General features: G+C 37.7%; 1 protein-coding gene across 1 annotated transcript in view; it reads left to right on the top strand.

Annotated features, from left to right (window-relative positions):
• Window positions 1-15,773, top strand: part of LOC132503450 (mitochondrial adenyl nucleotide antiporter SLC25A24-like) — a 29,886-nt gene extending 14,113 nt beyond the window's left edge. Inside the window, exon 4 of the mRNA XM_060119860.1 lies at window positions 15,559-15,773. Within this exon, the coding sequence (XP_059975843.1) occupies window positions 15,559-15,773 (215 nt within the window). The remainder of the gene's footprint in view (window positions 1-15,558) is intronic.
• The last annotated feature ends 3,056 nt before the right edge of the window (window positions 15,774-18,829 follow it).

Genomic DNA, 18,829 nt, shown 5'->3' with positions numbered 1-18,829 from the left:
CATAGCAGCACTATTTACAATAGCCAAGACATGCAGACAACCTCAATGTCCATCAACAGATGAGTAGATAAAGAAGATGTGGTACATATATACGATGGAATACTATTCAGCCATAAAAGAGAATGATTTGCAGCCACTGTAGCAACATGGATGCAACTAGAGATTATCATACTAAGTGAAGTAAGCCAGAAAGAGAAAGACAGATACCATATGATATCACTTATTTGTGGAATCTAAAATATGGCACAAATGAACCTATCTATGAAACAGAAACAGACTCACAGACATAGAGAATAGACTTGTGGTTGCCAAGGGGGAGGGAGGATGGGGGAGAGTTGGACTGGGAATTTGGGGTTAGTATATGCAAACTATTACATATAGAATGGATAAAAACAAGGTCTTACTGTATAGCACTGGAAACTATATTCAATATCCTGGGATAAACCATAGTGGAAAAGAATATAAAAAAGAATGTATATATGTGTATAACTGAGTCACTTTGCTGTACAGCAGAAATTAACACAACATTGTAAATCAACTATACTTCAATAAAAAAATTTTTTTAAAATCCTAAGTAAACCTGATAATTAGTCAAGTTTGGGAATCATTAAATGAGGAAAGGCTTTAAAAGCAGTGCACTAGTTTGTTAGGGTTGCCATAACAAAATAACACAGACTAGGTGGCTTAAACAAGAGAAGTTATTTTCTTGCAGTTCTGGAGGCTAGAAGTCCAAGTCAAGGTGTCGGCAGTTTGGTTTCTCTGAGACCTCTCTCCTTGGCTTGTAGATGGCTACCTTTTCCTTCTGCCCTCACATGGTTTCCTCTGTGCGCAGGCACAACTGTATCCAAACTTCTTTTACTTACAAGAACACCAGACTTATTGGAATAGGGTCCATTCTGAATACCTCATTAAGTTAACTTAATTACCTCTTTAGAGACCTTATCCAAATATGGTTACATTCTGAAGTCCTGGCAGTTAGGGCTTTAGCAAAAGAATTTTGGTGGTGGTGGGACACAATTCAGCCCATTACAAGAAGTCAGTGGCATTGTCTATTATCTTTAGATTAAAATAATTATTTTGATATCTAAAAACCATTTAATCATTCATCTAAAGCATGATCTGGAGACTCTGGGGGTGGGTTCCTGAGACCCTTTCTGAGGGTCCTTGAAGTCTAAACGATTTTCATAATATGAAGTTGTTATTTACCTTTGTCACTCGCATTCTCGTGACAAAAGAGTTTTTCAGATTTGTGATGACATCATTGCTCTGCTGGTTAATAAGAACGTATTCTTGTTTTTAAAATTTTTCTGCTTTAATGTCTAATATTATAGAAAATATTGATAGATATTTATAACCCACATAAACAAGAGCTTTCTGGTGTCCTCAAGAATATTTAAGAGTGTGAAGAAGTGCTGAAACAAAAATATTGCTGTTAGAAGAAATGCAATTTGACATAATCAGCTTCCTTAAAGATTAGGCAATCAGGGCTCTTCTACTTAAAGAACTTCCTTTAGAAGGTCTTTTAGACCTTTTAGAAGGTCTTTTAGTGGAGGTCTGCTAGCAACAGATTCTTTCAGCTTTTGTTTTGTCTCTTTTTACAGCACATTAAAAGAATATTATTCTAGGGCTTCCCTGGTGGCGCAGTGGTTGAGAGTCCACCTGCTGATGCAGGGGACACGGGTTCGTGCCCTGGTCCGGGAGGATCCCACATGCCGCGGAGCGGCTAGGCCCGTGAGCCATGGCTGCTGAGCCTGTGAGTCTGGGGCCTGTGCTCCGCAATGGGAGAGGCCACAACAGTGAGAGGCCTGCGTACCACAAAAAAAAAAAAAAAAAAAGTAAAAGAATATTATTCCAATGTCTTGTGAGTTCCGTAATTTTTGTTGAAAAGTTAGCCATCAGTTTTATTGTTGCTCTTTTAAGATACTGTATTTTCTTTCTCTTTTTTCCTTTAGATGCTTTTTAAGATTTTTCTCTGCCTCTGGTCTTCAACAGTTCGACTATTATGTGCCTAAAATGTCATTTGCTTTATATTTACCCTCCCCTTGGTTTTAAAATATGTGTTTTGATGGCTTTTGTCAGTTTGGGGAAAATTCTGAGCCAAAATTGCTTCAAATATTGCTCTATCCCATTGTCTCTCTTTTTCTGACATTCCAATTACATGTATGTTAGATTTTGTTCCCCATGTCCCATATATCTATTATGTTCTTTTCTGTATTTTCTGTTCTTTATTTCCCCCTCTCTGTGCTTCAATCTGCATTTTTTTCTCTTACTGAACCTATCTTCTAGAGTTCACTAACCTTATGTTTTGCTGTGTCTAATCTGCTATTAAATTCATACATTGAAGTCTTTAGTATCTGTTTTCAATTTTAGACTTTCCATTTTTTATTCTTAAAAAAATAGATTCCAGTTTTCTTGTGAACTCCTCCATCTTTTTAAAAAATTTCTTAAACATATTAATCACAATTATTTTAAATTTAACATATGCATATTTTTTAGTGTCTGTTTTTCTTTCTGGGTTTTCAGTTATTTGATCTTTTTTTTTTAATATCATGTCTCATTATTTTGAATAGAATGATGGGCATTTTGTATGAAAAATCGTAGACTCTGGATGATATTTTTCTCCTAACAGGGTTAAGCTTACCTCTGGTAGGTAGCTACAGTATAGGTGGATCATCTAAAACCTGTTTAGACTTGGTGAGGAATGACCTATTTCAGCTTTGCCTTTTCTCCAAGGAACTCTCAGAGTATGGTCCTTACCCCTAGACAGTGACTCTTCCTGGGCATTATCTGAAAGACTAGAGTGGTTACCACAGCCCCCCACCTTGTTGGGCTTGAAATCCAACCTCTGTTATCTAGCACTGTGTTACTGCTAAAATCTTTTCCTACACCTTTAGCTTTCCAAATGCTCTTTTCTGCTGGCTTTATTGAAACCTCATTTTGCACAGCTTTAGAGTTGGCAATGCTCCAAGGGAAAATTGCACAGAGATTTTTGGACTCACTTCACTAGTACTAACTCTGTTTCATGATTTTGCTCCTCAAGTATCTGGCACTTCTGTCCTCAGTTCAGTAACATTGCTGTTTTTGCTTGAACACTGTGCTGTAATGATGAAAATGGCCAAATGGCCTAAGGGAAAACACCAGAGTGAAGGTAATGCTTACTTGTATACTTTCCTTCTCTCAGTGATCTTGTCTTGCTTGCACTGATTGCTCTCAAACAATGATTTTATGTATTTGGTTCATCTTTTAATAGTTATTTTTATTTGGAGGGTTAGTGGACACAAACTACTCTTACAATTGGAACTGAAAATCCGCCTTTGTTTTTTGGACATGTCCACATTCATTTCTGGGCTCTTCTGTTTTTTTTTGGAAAATTATGCTTCCTGATCACTTGTATTGATACTTTCCCTGCCCTCAAACCTGTAATCAACTATTTTTCTTTTTAGTATACAGAGTAATGATATTTCAAAATCAATATATGAATCATAGGATCACCAAGGAATGTTAAAACTATTAAGTTAAATGGTATTGGGGAATAGTATATTCACATAATGCCTAAGTGTCATCCATTAGATTTCTTGCTAATTGCAAAAAGAAGAACCTACCTTTACAATGGAGAGAATGGGTAGTCATCACCCTAAGCAAGTGATCAAACTTGGCATTGGTAACAGTAAAACAACCTGACATATATGCCTCCTGATGTAATATGAAGTTCATGACTTCTGCTGTGAAGTACCCTTGCCAAAGAATGCTTTACTGGCATTTGGGTATGCTTTCAGACCTAAAGTACATACAGGGGATTGAGAACTAACTTAAATGATACTATTAAGAATCAATCAGACAAATCTAGAATGTGAAATACTCTACAAGACAACTGGCTTGGGCTCTTCAAAAAGTCATTGTCATAGAAAAAATGGTGGTGGTGGGAGACTGGTACTAGTCTCGATTAAGAAACTAAAGAAGCATAACAACCAAGTGCGATGAGTGAATTTTGGTTAGATTTTAGTTTGGAGAAAAAAACAACCTATAAGTGACATTTTTGGGATAATTGGGAAAATTTGAATAAGGAGGTATTTGGTAATACAGGGAATTATTTTTAATTTTCTAAGGCATAATCATGGTATTGTGGTTATGTGGACTAATGTCCTTGTTTTTAGGAGATGTTGCAGTATTTAAGGAAGAAGTGTCATAGTGTCTGTAACTTACTTTCAAATGGCATACACTCACATACACACACACATATTTATACCTATGTACAGAGAAAAGAAAAAAGAGAGGCAAAAAATAAATATGGCAAAATGTCAAATTTTGAAACTAGATGGTGAGTATACAAATGTTCATCGTACTACTCTTTTTGTAGTTTACAATTTTTACAATAATCAGTTGGGGCAAAATCAATGGGGAAAATAGGCTTAACATTGGGAAAAAAGTAAGCATGTTCTACAAATGGGTAACAGGCACATGAAAAGATGCTCAACATCGCTAATTATTAGAGAAATGCAAATCAAAACTACAGTGAGATACCACCTCACACTGGTCAGAATGGCCATCATTAAAAAGTCTACAGGGGCTTCCCTGGTGGTGCAGTGATTAAGAACCTGCCTGCCAATGCAGGGGACACGGGTTCAAGCCCTGGTCCAGGAAGATCCCACATACCGTGGAGCAACTAAGCCTGTGCGCCACAACTACTGAAGTTCGCATGCCTAGAGTCCGTGCTCTGCAACAAAAGAAGCCACTGCAATGAGAAGCCAGCACACCACAACCAAGAGTAGCCCCCGCTCGCTGCAACTAGAGAAAGCCCGCGCGCAGAAACGAAGACCCAACGCAGCCAAAAATAAATAAATAAATAAATAAATAAACAAATTTTTTTAAAAAGTCTACAAATAACAAATTCTGGAGAGGGTGTAGAGAAAAGGGAACCCTCCTACACTGCTGATGGGAATGTAAGTTGGTGCAGCAACTATGGAGGTTCCTCAAAAAACTAAAAATAGAGTTGCCATATGATCCAGCAATTTGACTCCTGGGCATACATCCGGACAAAACTATAATTCAAAAAGATACATGTGGCATTATTCACAATAGCCAAGACATAGAAACAACCTAAATGTCCATCAACAGATGAATGGATAAAGAAGATGTGGTACATATATACAATGGACTACTACTCAGCCGTAAAAAAGAATGAAATAATGCCATTTTCAGCAACATGGATCAACCTAGAGATGATCATACTAAGTCAGAAAGAGAAAGACAAACACTGTATGATATCACTTATATGTGGAATCTAAAATATGACACAAATGAACTTATCTACAAAACAGAAACAGACTCACAGACATAGAGAACAGACTTGTGGTTGTCAAGGAGCGGGTGGGGGCGAGATGGAGTGGGAGTTTGGGGTTGGCAGATGCAAACTAGTATATATAGAATGGATAAACAACAAGGTCCTACTGTATAGCACATGGAACTATATTCAATATCCTGTGATAAACCATAATGGAAAAGAATATAAAAAGAATGTATACATATGTGTAACTGAATCACCTTGCTGTACAGCAGAAATTAACACAACATTGTAAATTAACTATACTTCAATTAAAAAAAATAAAGTATAAAACCAAAGATGGAAAAAAAGTAAGCATGTTTTCCATATTCCTTTATAAAATTATATAAACTGGGAGAAATGTTGTTAGCTTCTATTAAAAAAACACACACATACACAAAATGCTTCTAGTAATAGAACATTCTCCAAGAATTCCATGGCGAGTAAATATTTTCTAAAAGTTCAAGGGACTTTCTCTAGATTTCAAAGGAATTATATTTTGGGGGGTGGGTGGAGAGAGGAAATGCTTAGACTAAAACAAATAGAGAAAGACATACTTTTCTCTACTGCTTTTTAAAACTCAATTCAGCTATGCCAATGTTGGGAAAATGATATAATGATTAGGGAGAAAAATGCTAGCTAAGGAGTTTGAGAATGTTGCCAGGTACTGTGCAATGTGCCAGGCACATGGGGTTTGAGTAAGAAAAAAATATATTGGTCCCTGCTCTCATGGAATTGATAGTCTCGTAGGGAAGATACTATTAATTACAAATTTACACAAATATGTAAACTTTGATAAGAGCTACAAAAGAAAAGTGAAGTTCTCTAAAGACTATAATGGGGGGAATCTAAAGGCAGTTCTGGAAAACTTTCTTCGGGAAGTGTTGCCTGGATTGTGAACTGAAGGCTGAGGAGGGGTTAAATAGATAAAAGTAGGGGGAGTTACTTTCAATCAAAGGGAAAAGCCTGTGCAACTAGCTTGAAGAGGGAGGAAGCAAAAAGACATTGGAGAAACTGAAAAGTAGGGTGTAAGGCTGGAGTGCAGAAAGCAAGGGAGTGGTACAAGTTAGGTGGGAGGATGAAACAGAGGCCAGAACATACTGTATATAAGCATAATGGAAAATTACTGAAGCAGGACAGTAACATAATCAGATTTGCATAATTAAAAGTTCTCTCTGGTTAAAGTATGGAGAAAAAAATGACAGAGGTGATAATATGGTAAAAGGCTGTTAGAATAGTCTAGGCAAGAAATGATGGTAGTTTGAAGGCTGGAGGCATGGCAGTGGACATGGAAGTAAATGGATGTATCTGAGAGATATTTAGAGGGTAGCACTGATGGGCAATGGTTTGGATATGTAAGATGAGGGAAATGCCATGGATGCCTTTCAGGTTTCCAGTTTCAACAGCTAGATGAGTGGTGGAGCCATTCCCTGAGAAAAGAAATATCGAATGAGAAACACATTTGAGTTTGTTTCTGAGTTTGAGATGTTGATTAAGGTATCGCTATATGTCTGGATAGTCTTTTAAAATTATAAGTCTACGATAATTATAAGTAAATTTCACCATCAGTGCACAGAATTTGTTCCTAAAATGAAAGAAAGTTAAATAGAGATGAGGATCAAATCGTTCTATTAGAGTCCCTGATTATGTACATAATATGATCAATCACAGATGTTCCCTTGGGGCTGCTTGTAAAATAATTTAATTAATTGTATTTTATTATCTGTTTTAGCATATGTTTTACCTTAGTCAGTGTTTGAAAGAAAGCTAAAATATCAAATTAACTTGAATTTTCCCTTCCCTTTCATTTTCTAGGAGTTCCACATCTAAATATGATTAGTGTCTTCTGTAAAATTTATAAAAGAGGTGGAGTGACAGGATTTTTCAGAGGCAGAACTCCGAACTTCTTAAAGTTGTTTCCTTCAGTATGCATAAGCCATATGGATGAGTCAGTAAAACCACCCTTGGTGGGAATAGCATAAAAAGGAAATCTTGAACTATCATTTTATGTACCTTTATAAGCATGAGAATGTCTTGGCTTTCTCGCTAAATTTCAAGAGGTCTGTATGAAAATATGCTATAGACATCCTCTATAAAGATAAACATATAAATTAGACTTAAATACTGAATTTTAATTTTACATAAGCCAGAATTACAGTTTATTAAGTTCTTTATGAATTAAGATTTTAATATTCATACAATCTATTTAAGCTTCTCTACATTTTAATGAACACTCAGAAATTTGCATTTAAATGGATTAAAATGCAGTTTATGTTACCAAATATAACCTAATTATATAATTAATATAATTTTATGTTATAGAACAAAATTGGAATATTTTGGAGTTTTTCAGCATTTTCTACTTTATAGTTTAAAAAGCTAACATTGCTTTACATACATATTTTAAATCTGAGAGCATTAGAGAAAACCAATGCATTAAAAATTATAATTAATAGGAAAACAGTGGTGTTTGAGCTTCATTTCTTTCTTTAGACTGAATAAAACAAAATAGAAAGTCCTAAACAGAATTACATGGCATCAGAATGCCTCAGTGTTCTAATGGAATACTTGTGACCTATTGCTCCCTTACTGAGTACTCTTACTTGTGGATACAGACATTTTTAGTTTACTCTTGGTTCTTAGCATTGCCAAATATTACAGGAAAGTTACCAGTGTGAACAAAGTAAATCAGAAAAACTTGAGAGCTCTCGTACTTAAATCTGTATTTTTTAAAAAAGGCAAGAGGATCCCAGAATGAGTTAATATATATTTCCTATCCTATTATACTGCGTTTTAAAATTCATATCAAGAATAAAGAAAGCTTGGTGCAGTATGGAGGTTTCTTAAAAAAGTAAAAATGGAGTTGCCATATGATCCAGCAATCCCACTCCTGGGCATATATTCGGAGAAAACTCTAATTCGAAAAGATACGCGCACTCCAATGTTCACAGCAGCACTATTTCCGGTAGCCAAGACATGGAAGCAACCTAAATGTCCATCGACAGATGAATGGATAAAGAAGATGTGGTATATATATATATATATATATATATATACACAGTGGAATAAAAAAGAATGCAATAATGAAAAAAGAATGAAAAAATGCCATTTGCAGCAACATGGATGGACCTAGAGATTATCATGCTAAGTGAAGTAAATCAGACAAATATCATATGATATCACTTATATGTGGAATCTAAAAAAATGATACAAATGAACTTATTTACAAAACAGAAACAGACTCACAGACATAGAAAACAAATTTATGATTACCAAAGGGGTGGAGGGATAAATTAGGAGTTTGGGATTAACAGAAACACACTACTATATATAAAACAGATAAACAAGGACCTACTGTATAGCACAGGGAACTACATTCAATATCCTATAATAACCCATAAAGGAAAAGAATATGAAAGAATATATATATATATATATATATATATATATATATATATATATATATATATATATATATAACTGAATCACTTTGCTGTACACCAGAAACTAACTCAACATTGTAAATCAACTATACTTCAATTGAAAAAAAAAAGAAAAAAGAATAAAGGAAGGCTGACTGGAACCCCCCCTTTGAAATTTTAAACTTATGTGAAAGACGAATAGTATTCTTATTTTCCCTTTGGTTCTTTTGTATTTTGCTTCTTTTTAATTTCTACTGAAAGAGTATAGTATATATATATATATATGAGTATATATATATATAAAAGAGTATATATATATGAGTATATATATATATATATATATGAGTATATATATATGTATATATATATGAGTATATATATATGAGTATATATATATGAGTATATATATAATTTCTACTGAAAGATATTTCAAGATTTGTATATATATTTTAAAGACAGTATTGACTCTAAAATTGTGATTTAATGAGATATAATTATAAATTATAAATTTAATGAGATATAATTATAAATTACACAGTATAATTTATATTACAGCCAGTAACTAGTAACTGTATTGGACCAATTCTCAAGTGTTCTTTAGGACAAAGATATTTCTGCCATTTTATAGCAGATTTTATTACAGATTTTCAGTTACTCTAATCTTTGAAGTTGTGTCTTATTTCTCAAGGTTATTAAAATTTAGTTAAAATTTGCTCTTAGTGGGAAAGAGTGTTAAAATTCAAAAGAATGATTGATACCATTTTTTCTCTCTTGTTAAATGGCGTGATTTAATTTTCTGTGAAATTAGAGCAATTTTATTTCCTTATTATAGGAGAAGGAGGGGATCCTTGAGACAGGGCACTAATAAACTAGTAATGATTGAATTAAACTGTTAAGTTAAATTTCCTAAAAATTAAAATTAATATAAATACACAATGAACATACGTTTAAGAAAAGCAAGCCACTTTTTTAGTCATATTCTCATTTTTCTTAATAGAATTTAATAATAGAAGGATTCTAATCAATAATTCAGCTTGTAAAGTTCACATAAATAAGATTAAAATAAAGCAAGTGCCTCATGTGAAACTAATATGGTACCATGCTTTATAATTAAAAACTATTAGAAATTAAGTTTTTTTGGTGAACTTTTAAAATATAGGGGAAAAAATAAATGGCAAGTTGGATCCCTCAGTAACACTACAGATTATAAAGATCAGGTATTGATTTAAAGTATTTTGCCATTTATTTTTTCCTCTATTTTAGAATAAGATTTATGAATAGCAACATAGCATATAAATTGGAACTGTTGTTATGTGCATTCTATATTCCTGGATTTGGAGAAATGTTCTGATTTTAACCTGTGAGTTTATGTATCTTCCCTTTATTCTGTTTATTGATACAGCCAGAAGTATTTCTATATACAACCCAATTAATATATATTGGGTTGGCCAAAAAGTGCCTTCGGTTTTTAAGTAAAAATAAAAGACACATTTTTCATTTTCACCAAGAACTTTATTGAACAACGTATTCACCATTTTGTTCCACTACCTTCTGCCATTTTTCAGGCAACTTCATAATTTCATCTTCCCAAAACTTTTTATCTTTTTGAGCAAAGAACTGTTCCAGGTACCTTTTACAGTCTTCCAGGGAACTGAAATTTGTTCCATTTAGAGAATTTTGTAAAGACCAAAATAATGGAAATCTGAAGGTGCAATGCCTGGTGAATATGGCAGATGAATCAGAACTTCCCAGCCAAGCTGTAACAGTTTTTGCCTGGTCATCAAAGAAACATGTGGTCTTGCGTTATCCTGATGGAAGATTATGCATTTTCTGTTGACTAATTTTGGATGCTTTTCATTGAGTGCTGCTTTCAGTTGGTCTAATTGGGAGCAGTACTTGTTGGAATTAATTGTTTGGTTTTCCAGAAGGAGCTCATAATAGAGGACTCCCTTGCAGTCCCACCATATACACAACATCACCTTCTTTGGATGAAGACCGGTCTTTGGTGTGGTTGGTGGTGGTTCATTTTGCTTGCCCCATTTTGCTTGCCCCATTACACATTATTGTATAGTATCCACTATTCATTACCCATCACAATTTGTTTTAAAAATGGAATGTTTTCGTTACATTTAAGTAGAGGATCTCATGCAGAAATACAGTCAAGAAGGTTTTTTTCGCTTAACTTATGCGGGACCCAAACATCAAAGCAATTAATATAACCAAGCTGGTGCAAATTATTTTCAATGCTTGATTTGGATATTTTGAGTATGTCAAAATATCTCCCATGTGGTATAACGTTGATTGTTTTCAATTAATGTCTTGATTTGATTTTATCAACGTAAACTGGTCTACCCAACCGTGGAGCATAGTCCAGTGAGAAGTCTCCAGCACGAAACTTTGCAAACCACTTTTGACATATTCAATCAGTCACAGCACCTTCACCATACACTACACAAATCTTTTTTGTGTGTTTCAGTTGTGTTTTTACCTTTCTTGAAGTAATAAAGCATAAAATGCCAAAAATGTTGCTTTTTTCTTCCATCTTCTATATTAAAATAGCTACACAAAAATTCATCAGGTTTAATGTCTTTTTTTTTAATGCACACTGATATGATAGCTGTCACATACAATCTAACAAAATTGTTTCGAATGAAGTTAAAGACAACTAAGTGCTACTAGAGTATCTTACAGAAAAAAATGAAGGAACATTTTGGCCAAACCAATAAAAGATTATATATGACTATAGCCAACATTTTAATAACTATAAATGGAATATAACTTTAAAAATGTGAATCACTCTGTTGTACACCTGAAACTAATATAATGTTGTGAATTAACTATACCTCAATTTTTTAAAAAAGGCTACATATGGACATGAAAAGTCTAATCCCAGGCTGGCCAAAGTAGGTTTAATCCCACTAGGTTGCCTATAAAGGACAAGGAACAAAAGGAGAAGAGTGCCTGCGAATTAGATGTGTGGATCTACTCTTTCAAGGATTCAACAAATCATTGAATTGGCTTCTGAAGAGCTTTCGGAGTAAAGGAAAAAAATGTAATAAATGCTCTATAGGCAGTCATGTGTTTTATTCCACTTAACCATAAAGTAAGACAATAAATATTTACATGTATGTATACATATGGATGCCAATATGTTATATATATATATACACACACATACATGCATAAATATGATGCACACAATATATACACATATGTATACAAAGTCACAATTTTTTCATGCATCAAAGTTGAAGGAGAGGGATAGATAGAGATGTAAAATGTTGATAGTAGTTAAACATTTGGGTACCCACAATGTGATAGGTGTTATACGCTGTCTTCCTATTTAATATACTGAAGAGAAAGAACTCCTCCTTCTCTTGTTACTAATAAAATAAATTAGAAACATTTCCAAAACTGCCATTTAATTCAAGATTGCCCCAGCTACAAATTCCCTCAGAAATCTTGACTTGTGTCTCTGAATTTCCTTGATTATCAGGACCAGGTCTTTGTCAAATAGTAGAAATTTTGTTTATGTTCTCTGTCCTGGATACAAATAGTCAAACATCATTTAAAATTGTGGGCTATTTGTGAAAGTAACATTATTGAAACATGACTATCTGAGATGGGAACAATTATTATTGAATTAATATCTTTCATTTATTGAATGCTTCCATGATCAGTTTTTACCTGAGTAAAAAAAGAGTAAATTGGTTCCACCTTTAAGCATATATATATATATATGTGTGTGTGTGTGTGTGTGTGTGTGTGTGTATGCTTAAAAATTAAATATGTAGCATTTCATGAAGAAAATAATCAATGTCAAGTAATCACCATACTATTATATTTGACTTTCTGTCATTTCTGCTTCAAACACCACCTTTCCTTTTCTCCTCTCCTGAGAAGTAATCCTTATCCTCAAGTTGGTGTGTTTCATTCCCATGCACATTTTAATACTTTTTCTATATATGAATGTATCCATAAATATATATCATAATATTTTATACATCTTCTAAAACTTGCTTTTTCACTGAACATTGTTAGATTTATCTATGCGGATACATGTAACTTTATTTCATTCATTTCTACACCTACATGGCATTCCATCATATACATAAATGTGAGCATATTTATCTAATCTTCTACTGATGGGCAGTTGTGTTGTGTTAATTCAAATGAAAAACAGATTCTCAAACTATTTTAATAAAAATTCAACCACGTTAGAGGTTTTTATACCTTTATGAACAAAGGATGGAGGAAATTCCAAAGGTCTCTTCTGAATTACTGAAGAAACAAAGAAGCTTGAACAAGTACTTTTACATTTCAGAAAACAGAGAAGTCAATTTAAATATTATTACCAGAGCGATAAATTACTATTTAAGACATAATTGCAGACTTTGAGGGCTTAAAAACATACTGTAGCCTCTGGAATTCACTTTGATTATCTTTAAAAAAACACCTTTGTTTAGAAGCCATTGGAATATGGTTACCAAGGGGGAAAGGGTGGGGAGGGATAAATTGGGAGATTGGGATTGACATATACACACTACTATATATAAAAGAGATAACTAATAAGAGCCTACTGTATAGCACAGGGACTCTGCTCAATACTCTGTAATGACCTATATGGGAATAGAATCTAAAAAAGAGTGGATATATGTATATGTATAACTGATTCACTTTGCTGTACAACAGAAACTGACACAACACTGTAAATCAACTATACTCCAAAAAAATTAATTAAAAATAAAATAAAATCATAGAAACGAAACCATTGGATAGTCTTTCTTTGAAGTGCCTGTACACGTTTTAAAATTTTTTTTCTAGATATTTAATTGGATTGTTTGCCTTTTTCTTACTGCCTTATAGTTCTTCAAACTTCTGCATAGGAGTCATTTGTTAGCAATATGTATTGTGAATAACTCTTTTTCAGTTTGTGACTTGAATATCAACTTTTTTTTTTTTTTGCTGCGTCAGTTCTTAGTTGCGGCACGCGGGGTCTTCGTTGAGGTGTGTGGGATCTTTCATTGCGGCGCGGGCTCTTTGTTGTAGCATGTGGACTTCTCTCTATTTGTGGCATGTGGGTTTTCTCTCTCTAGTTGTGGCACGTGGGCTCTGTAGTTGTGGTACGTGGGGTCCAGAGCGCGTGGGCTCTGTAGTTTGCAGCACGTGGGCTCTCTCATTGAGGCACGCGAACTCAGTAGTTCTGACAGGTGGGCTTATTTGCCCCGCGGCATGTGGAATCTTAGTTCCCTGACCAGGGATCGAACCCATGTCCCCTGCATTGGAAGGCAGATTCTTTACCACTGGTCCACCAGGGAAGTCCCGAATATCAACTTTCTTAATTGTGTCTTTTGATGAACAGATATTCTAAATGTTGATGAAGTCTAATTTCTCAATTTTCCTTTCATGGTTTGTAGTAAAAACAAAGAATAATGAGACTCTATGTGGCCTACAGAGCCTGAAGTATTTACTATCTAGTTCTTTTTTTTGCGGGGGGGTACGCGGGCCTCTCACTGTTGTGGCCTCTTCCGTTGCGGAGCACAGGCTCCGGACATGCAGGCTCAGAGGCCATGGCTCACGGGCCGAGTCGCTCCACGGCATGTGGGATCTTCCCAGACCGGGGCACGAACCCGTGTCCCCTGCATCGGCAGGCGGACTCTCAACCACTGCGCCACCAGGGAAGCCCTACTATCTAGTTCTTTAGAGAAAAAAATAAAGATAATCCCTGAACTACACTGAGTTGAACACAGCTGCAATTCAGAGGTCAGAAATTTGTTGTAGCTGCCATCACCACTGTCAGATCTGCTTCAAGATATCCATGAAATTGGTGAATAAACATTGGAATGCTGGGTCCAGGCAACAAAACTTATCTAAACTCTAATATTCATGACCTTGCTTGCCTGCTGAAACAACAGGAGGAAGCAGTCTTACTTACTCTTTCCAAATTCTGTGTAAGGTTTTTGGAGGAATCTAATTTTCATACAGAACCCTCACTTCAAAGGAGTTTAGAAATGCAGTTTTGAGCATTCCACAGTCTCCAAAGAGCAATGCAGAATGAAGGTTGGATTGGAAGAGCCAGTCCAAAGTATCTGCCATAGCCCTAGGAATTTTTTAAACAACTGATACTATTACACCAAAATAGCCCACTAAGAAAATTTTCATACTGCTTGTTGTAAGGATATGGTTTCTAACAACAAACTTTTAAATGCTCACCATGGGCCAGTTGTAAACACTCTATATCATTTTTTTTCACTTTGATAATGATCTTATGAGTCAAGTATAATTGTTACAGATGAGAAAATGGAGTCTTTGAGGAGTTAAGTAGTTTGCCTAAGGGTGCATAAGTGGTAAGCGGTAGAGGTGGGATTCAAGCTCAAGTGTGTCTTCTAGTGCTTTTAATCTTATGGTTGAAAGAAGTTAATAAAGGAATAGAGAGATGGGAAAGAAAACAACAACAACAAACTATGGAGAGATTTTAAGTCCCACGCCAAACACTAAATACTAGAAAAAGTTAGGTTTACAGGTCAATGGAATTAAAATGCCTCTGGAGAGTCTAACCTTGTTTACAGATTTAATAATTCCATACTTTAAACAAATATGGAAGTCTTTTTCTGTCTAGAACTCTGCTACACTCTGGGGAGATTGAGTAAGACTCTGTTCCTGTCATCAGATAGAAACATAACTAGCCATAATATGATAAATGCAATTTTTTTCCTGGTGAGCAGTTTGATTACATTCCTACTATAGTTTCCTACTATAGTGGATGGAGGAGACGTGGGAGGTGAGGAGGAGATGGGTTCTTGGAAACAACCCCAGGTTCCCAGGGAGGGGAAGACAGAGACCGAGACCGACGGCTGGGGCACTGGACGCTCTCGTTAGAGGTGCTCGTCAGAGCAATTCATTTACCTGCTGCCGCAGGCCCGCTGCGTTTGCCCGGGGAGATCCTCGACGCCCGAGCGCTCTCTCGACGCTGGGATAGGCGTTCCTCTCCCCAAACTCCCCTCAGCTCCCGGGTCGACCGTAGGCTGTAATGGTCCTGGCCGTGGCGTTTGGAGCCTCAGCTTCCAACTTCCGGGAGGGTCGACTCCAGCGCGGCGCCTGGGCCACGGCCTCCCACGTGGCGGGCCTCCCGAGGCTCCCCTGGCTCCGCCCGATAGCCACAGGCGCGGGGCCCCTCCCCTTAGGTGACTGGGAACCGCGGCGGCTCGCGTCCAGCCGCGGCCGCATTCGCGGTGACTGCGCGGACCCGCCGCCTTGCGCAAGAGCGGCGTCGAGAAGGCAGCAGGTGGCGCGGCCGCCGGCGGGACGCCCTCGCTGGGACCAGAAGGAGAGGTGGCCTGCGATCCCCGCCGCCACGGCCCAGCGCCGGCAGGGCCATGCTGCGCTGGCTGCGAGGCTTCGTGCTGCCCGCGGCGACCTGCCATACCGACGACGACGACGACGACTACTTCCGCTACAAGATTCTCTTCCAAGACCTGGACCACAACGGCGACGGGCTGGTGGACATCGTGGCGCTCCAAGAGGGCCTGAAAAACTGGAGCTCCTTTTTTGGCCTGCACTCAGAGAAGGTGAGTGGCCGGGAGAATGTGGCCCCGCCAGCCCAGAGAGATTCCCCACCAGAGTTCTTGGCCTTCCTTTTTTTTTTTTTTTGCGGTATGCGGGCCTCTCACTGCTGTGGCCTCCCCCGTTGCGGAGCACAGGCTCCGGACGCGCAGGCTCAGCGGCCATGGCTCACGGGCCCAGCCGCTCCGCGGCATATGGGATCCTCCCAGACCGGGGCACGAACCCGTATCCCCTGCATCGGCAGGCGGACTCTCAACCACTTGCGCCACCAGGGAGGCCCTTGGCCTTCCTTAATCAATAAAAATTGATAGGAGGCCAGACAAGAAATTCAGGCAAGGCTTTCTTGGGGCCCTTGCTGCAACAGGGGGTAGTGAAAACAAGCAACAGCTTCCCTTGCTTGCTCCCTGGGGGTGGGAGGGGAGCTGGCTCCTAATATGGGATGAGGGCAGGGGTGTGTCCAGACATGAGGCGGGAGGCGTGGCTTAGGCGATTTGCCCACCCCTTGGGTGGTGTTGCGTTCTGGGGGCATGCGCAGTACCCTGCTTTTGCTCCCAACCTCCTGCTTTTGCTCTGGGCTCTTTAGAAGTGGCAGTTGGGTTCTTGGTCTTTTTGTACCTTGTTGTTCATAATTTGCCCCAACTGTGCATGTAAGCAGTTAGTTTTAGTCCCTTATAGTTTTTTTGTATTTTGTTGCTGGAGGAGATGATTGTCCAGGTGCAAGCACTGCAGCAAAGTGTCCCAGGTCCCAGCCTGTCTCAAATCCAGACTCACCCTTTCCAGAGCTGCTCCCAAGGGCCCTGAGTGGGCTTCTCTTCCGTGAACCCCTCACGAGGGATAAGGCAGCCCAGCAAAACACCTTCTCCAGATTTTCAAAACGGTCACTTTCCACAAACACTGCAGCCTTCTCTCGGGCTTTTTGGGAGATGCTGAGTAGGTTTCTGGTGACTCGTTCACCATTTACTGAACTGGCACAGAATTTCAGGGGCTGCATTAGCCTTTGTGAATGCAGGAGTCAAAGACCTTATCTTTTCTCTAAAGGTTCACGGCCCAGGAGTCACACTTCAGGGCCTTCTTCAAACGACAGGCACACATGCGTCCCCAGAGCTGCTCTCCCACATGAAAGACGGAGGGGGAGTCACACCTTGATCCATGTGTTTACACTTTAGCTGATTGTTTTAATACCTTGCCTAAATTAGGGATGTCTTTCTTCTCTAGATGAGTCTTGATTATTTAAAAACTGTTTAGATGGAAGTTTCAGAATACCAAGAGAAAACAATTATTCTATTTCCACTTTATCAATGCAAAACAGTCTTCTGATATTACTATACTTGTTCAGCTGTATCAGTGAGGGTGTGTGTGTGTTAGAGATCCAAACGGTTCCCATGGCTCAGGAAATTCCTTAAGAGTTCTGTGCTCCAAAATGTATTGCTCTGATTTGATTTTTATCTCATTATCTCAATCCTATATCCTCCCACTCTGCTTAGTACCTTCAGATTGATGACTTAATGAAACCATCTGCATGGCTTTATTTTTCTTTTGTCCCTGTCCTGTCTCTTAGGACAGTCTCTGGTTATACATCCTTCTTTTAAGTCAGAATTCCAGGACACTACACCTCAGTGTGTATCTTAGGCTTCTGCTTACGTGAGAAGGAATATCAGAGAATAAACCTGACAGAGAGGTAGGAATCAGAGAGGAATGGTAGGGATATAGGAACATTAGCATGAATACTGATTTAGCGTGTATACTGTGTCTTCGAGAATGGTATTCCATTCATTAAGGGTATTATCTTTAAGCTGTCACTTGGAAGAAAACCACTTGTTTATTCTGTCACTATGGCAAACCAGCAGCTTCTGGGTAGTGCTTTATGTGATAGGACTGGTGGGTCCTGTCGTCATTATATGGCCCATTTGCAGTATAATAGGACTTTTGGTCCAATACAATGTACTGTATATACACATGTTGTAAGATTAAACACTCTTTAACTGTTGGATTGTTCTGCTAGCTGAGGCTCTGCAGGCAAATAAGGCAAACACATGCTTAGAATATGTGTCAATTCCAGTCAAGATGAAACACTGTATCTTTCAGGGTAGAACAGCTTCAGAGTAATCAACTTGCTGCTCAGTGGCTGGTAAATTCCCTGAAAGGATGGTGTTGTGTCAGTGGCTCAGTATTAGTCTCTGATGGTAGTAGGTTGGGCATTTGGTAGCAGCAGTAGCTATATTAGGCTTGGTAAGTGGGACCCATACTGGTTGGTCCATGGATAGCATCTATCTCCACTACCATGGCTGCTCCATTCCAGAGCCCGTTGTGTCAGCACTGCTATTCATTATGTCAGCTGAGACAGTCTGGCTGACTTCAGCTGGCTGGGTCACTCTGTCTACTTGGTTGTTTTGTACCTCTTCCATGGTACCAGCTATACAATATGAAAATATTTTTACTTTGTGTTCACTCCCATATATCCATCCTCATGCATATTCCCCAGACCTCTGTGTCTCTGATCTTCTAATCTTTTTCTTTCCAGGCT

This window comes from Mesoplodon densirostris, chromosome 2 (assembly GCF_025265405.1).
Source record: "Mesoplodon densirostris isolate mMesDen1 chromosome 2, mMesDen1 primary haplotype, whole genome shotgun sequence".
NCBI lineage: Eukaryota > Metazoa > Chordata > Mammalia > Artiodactyla > Ziphiidae > Mesoplodon > Mesoplodon densirostris.
This window is presented reverse-complemented; position numbering and strand designations above follow the sequence as displayed.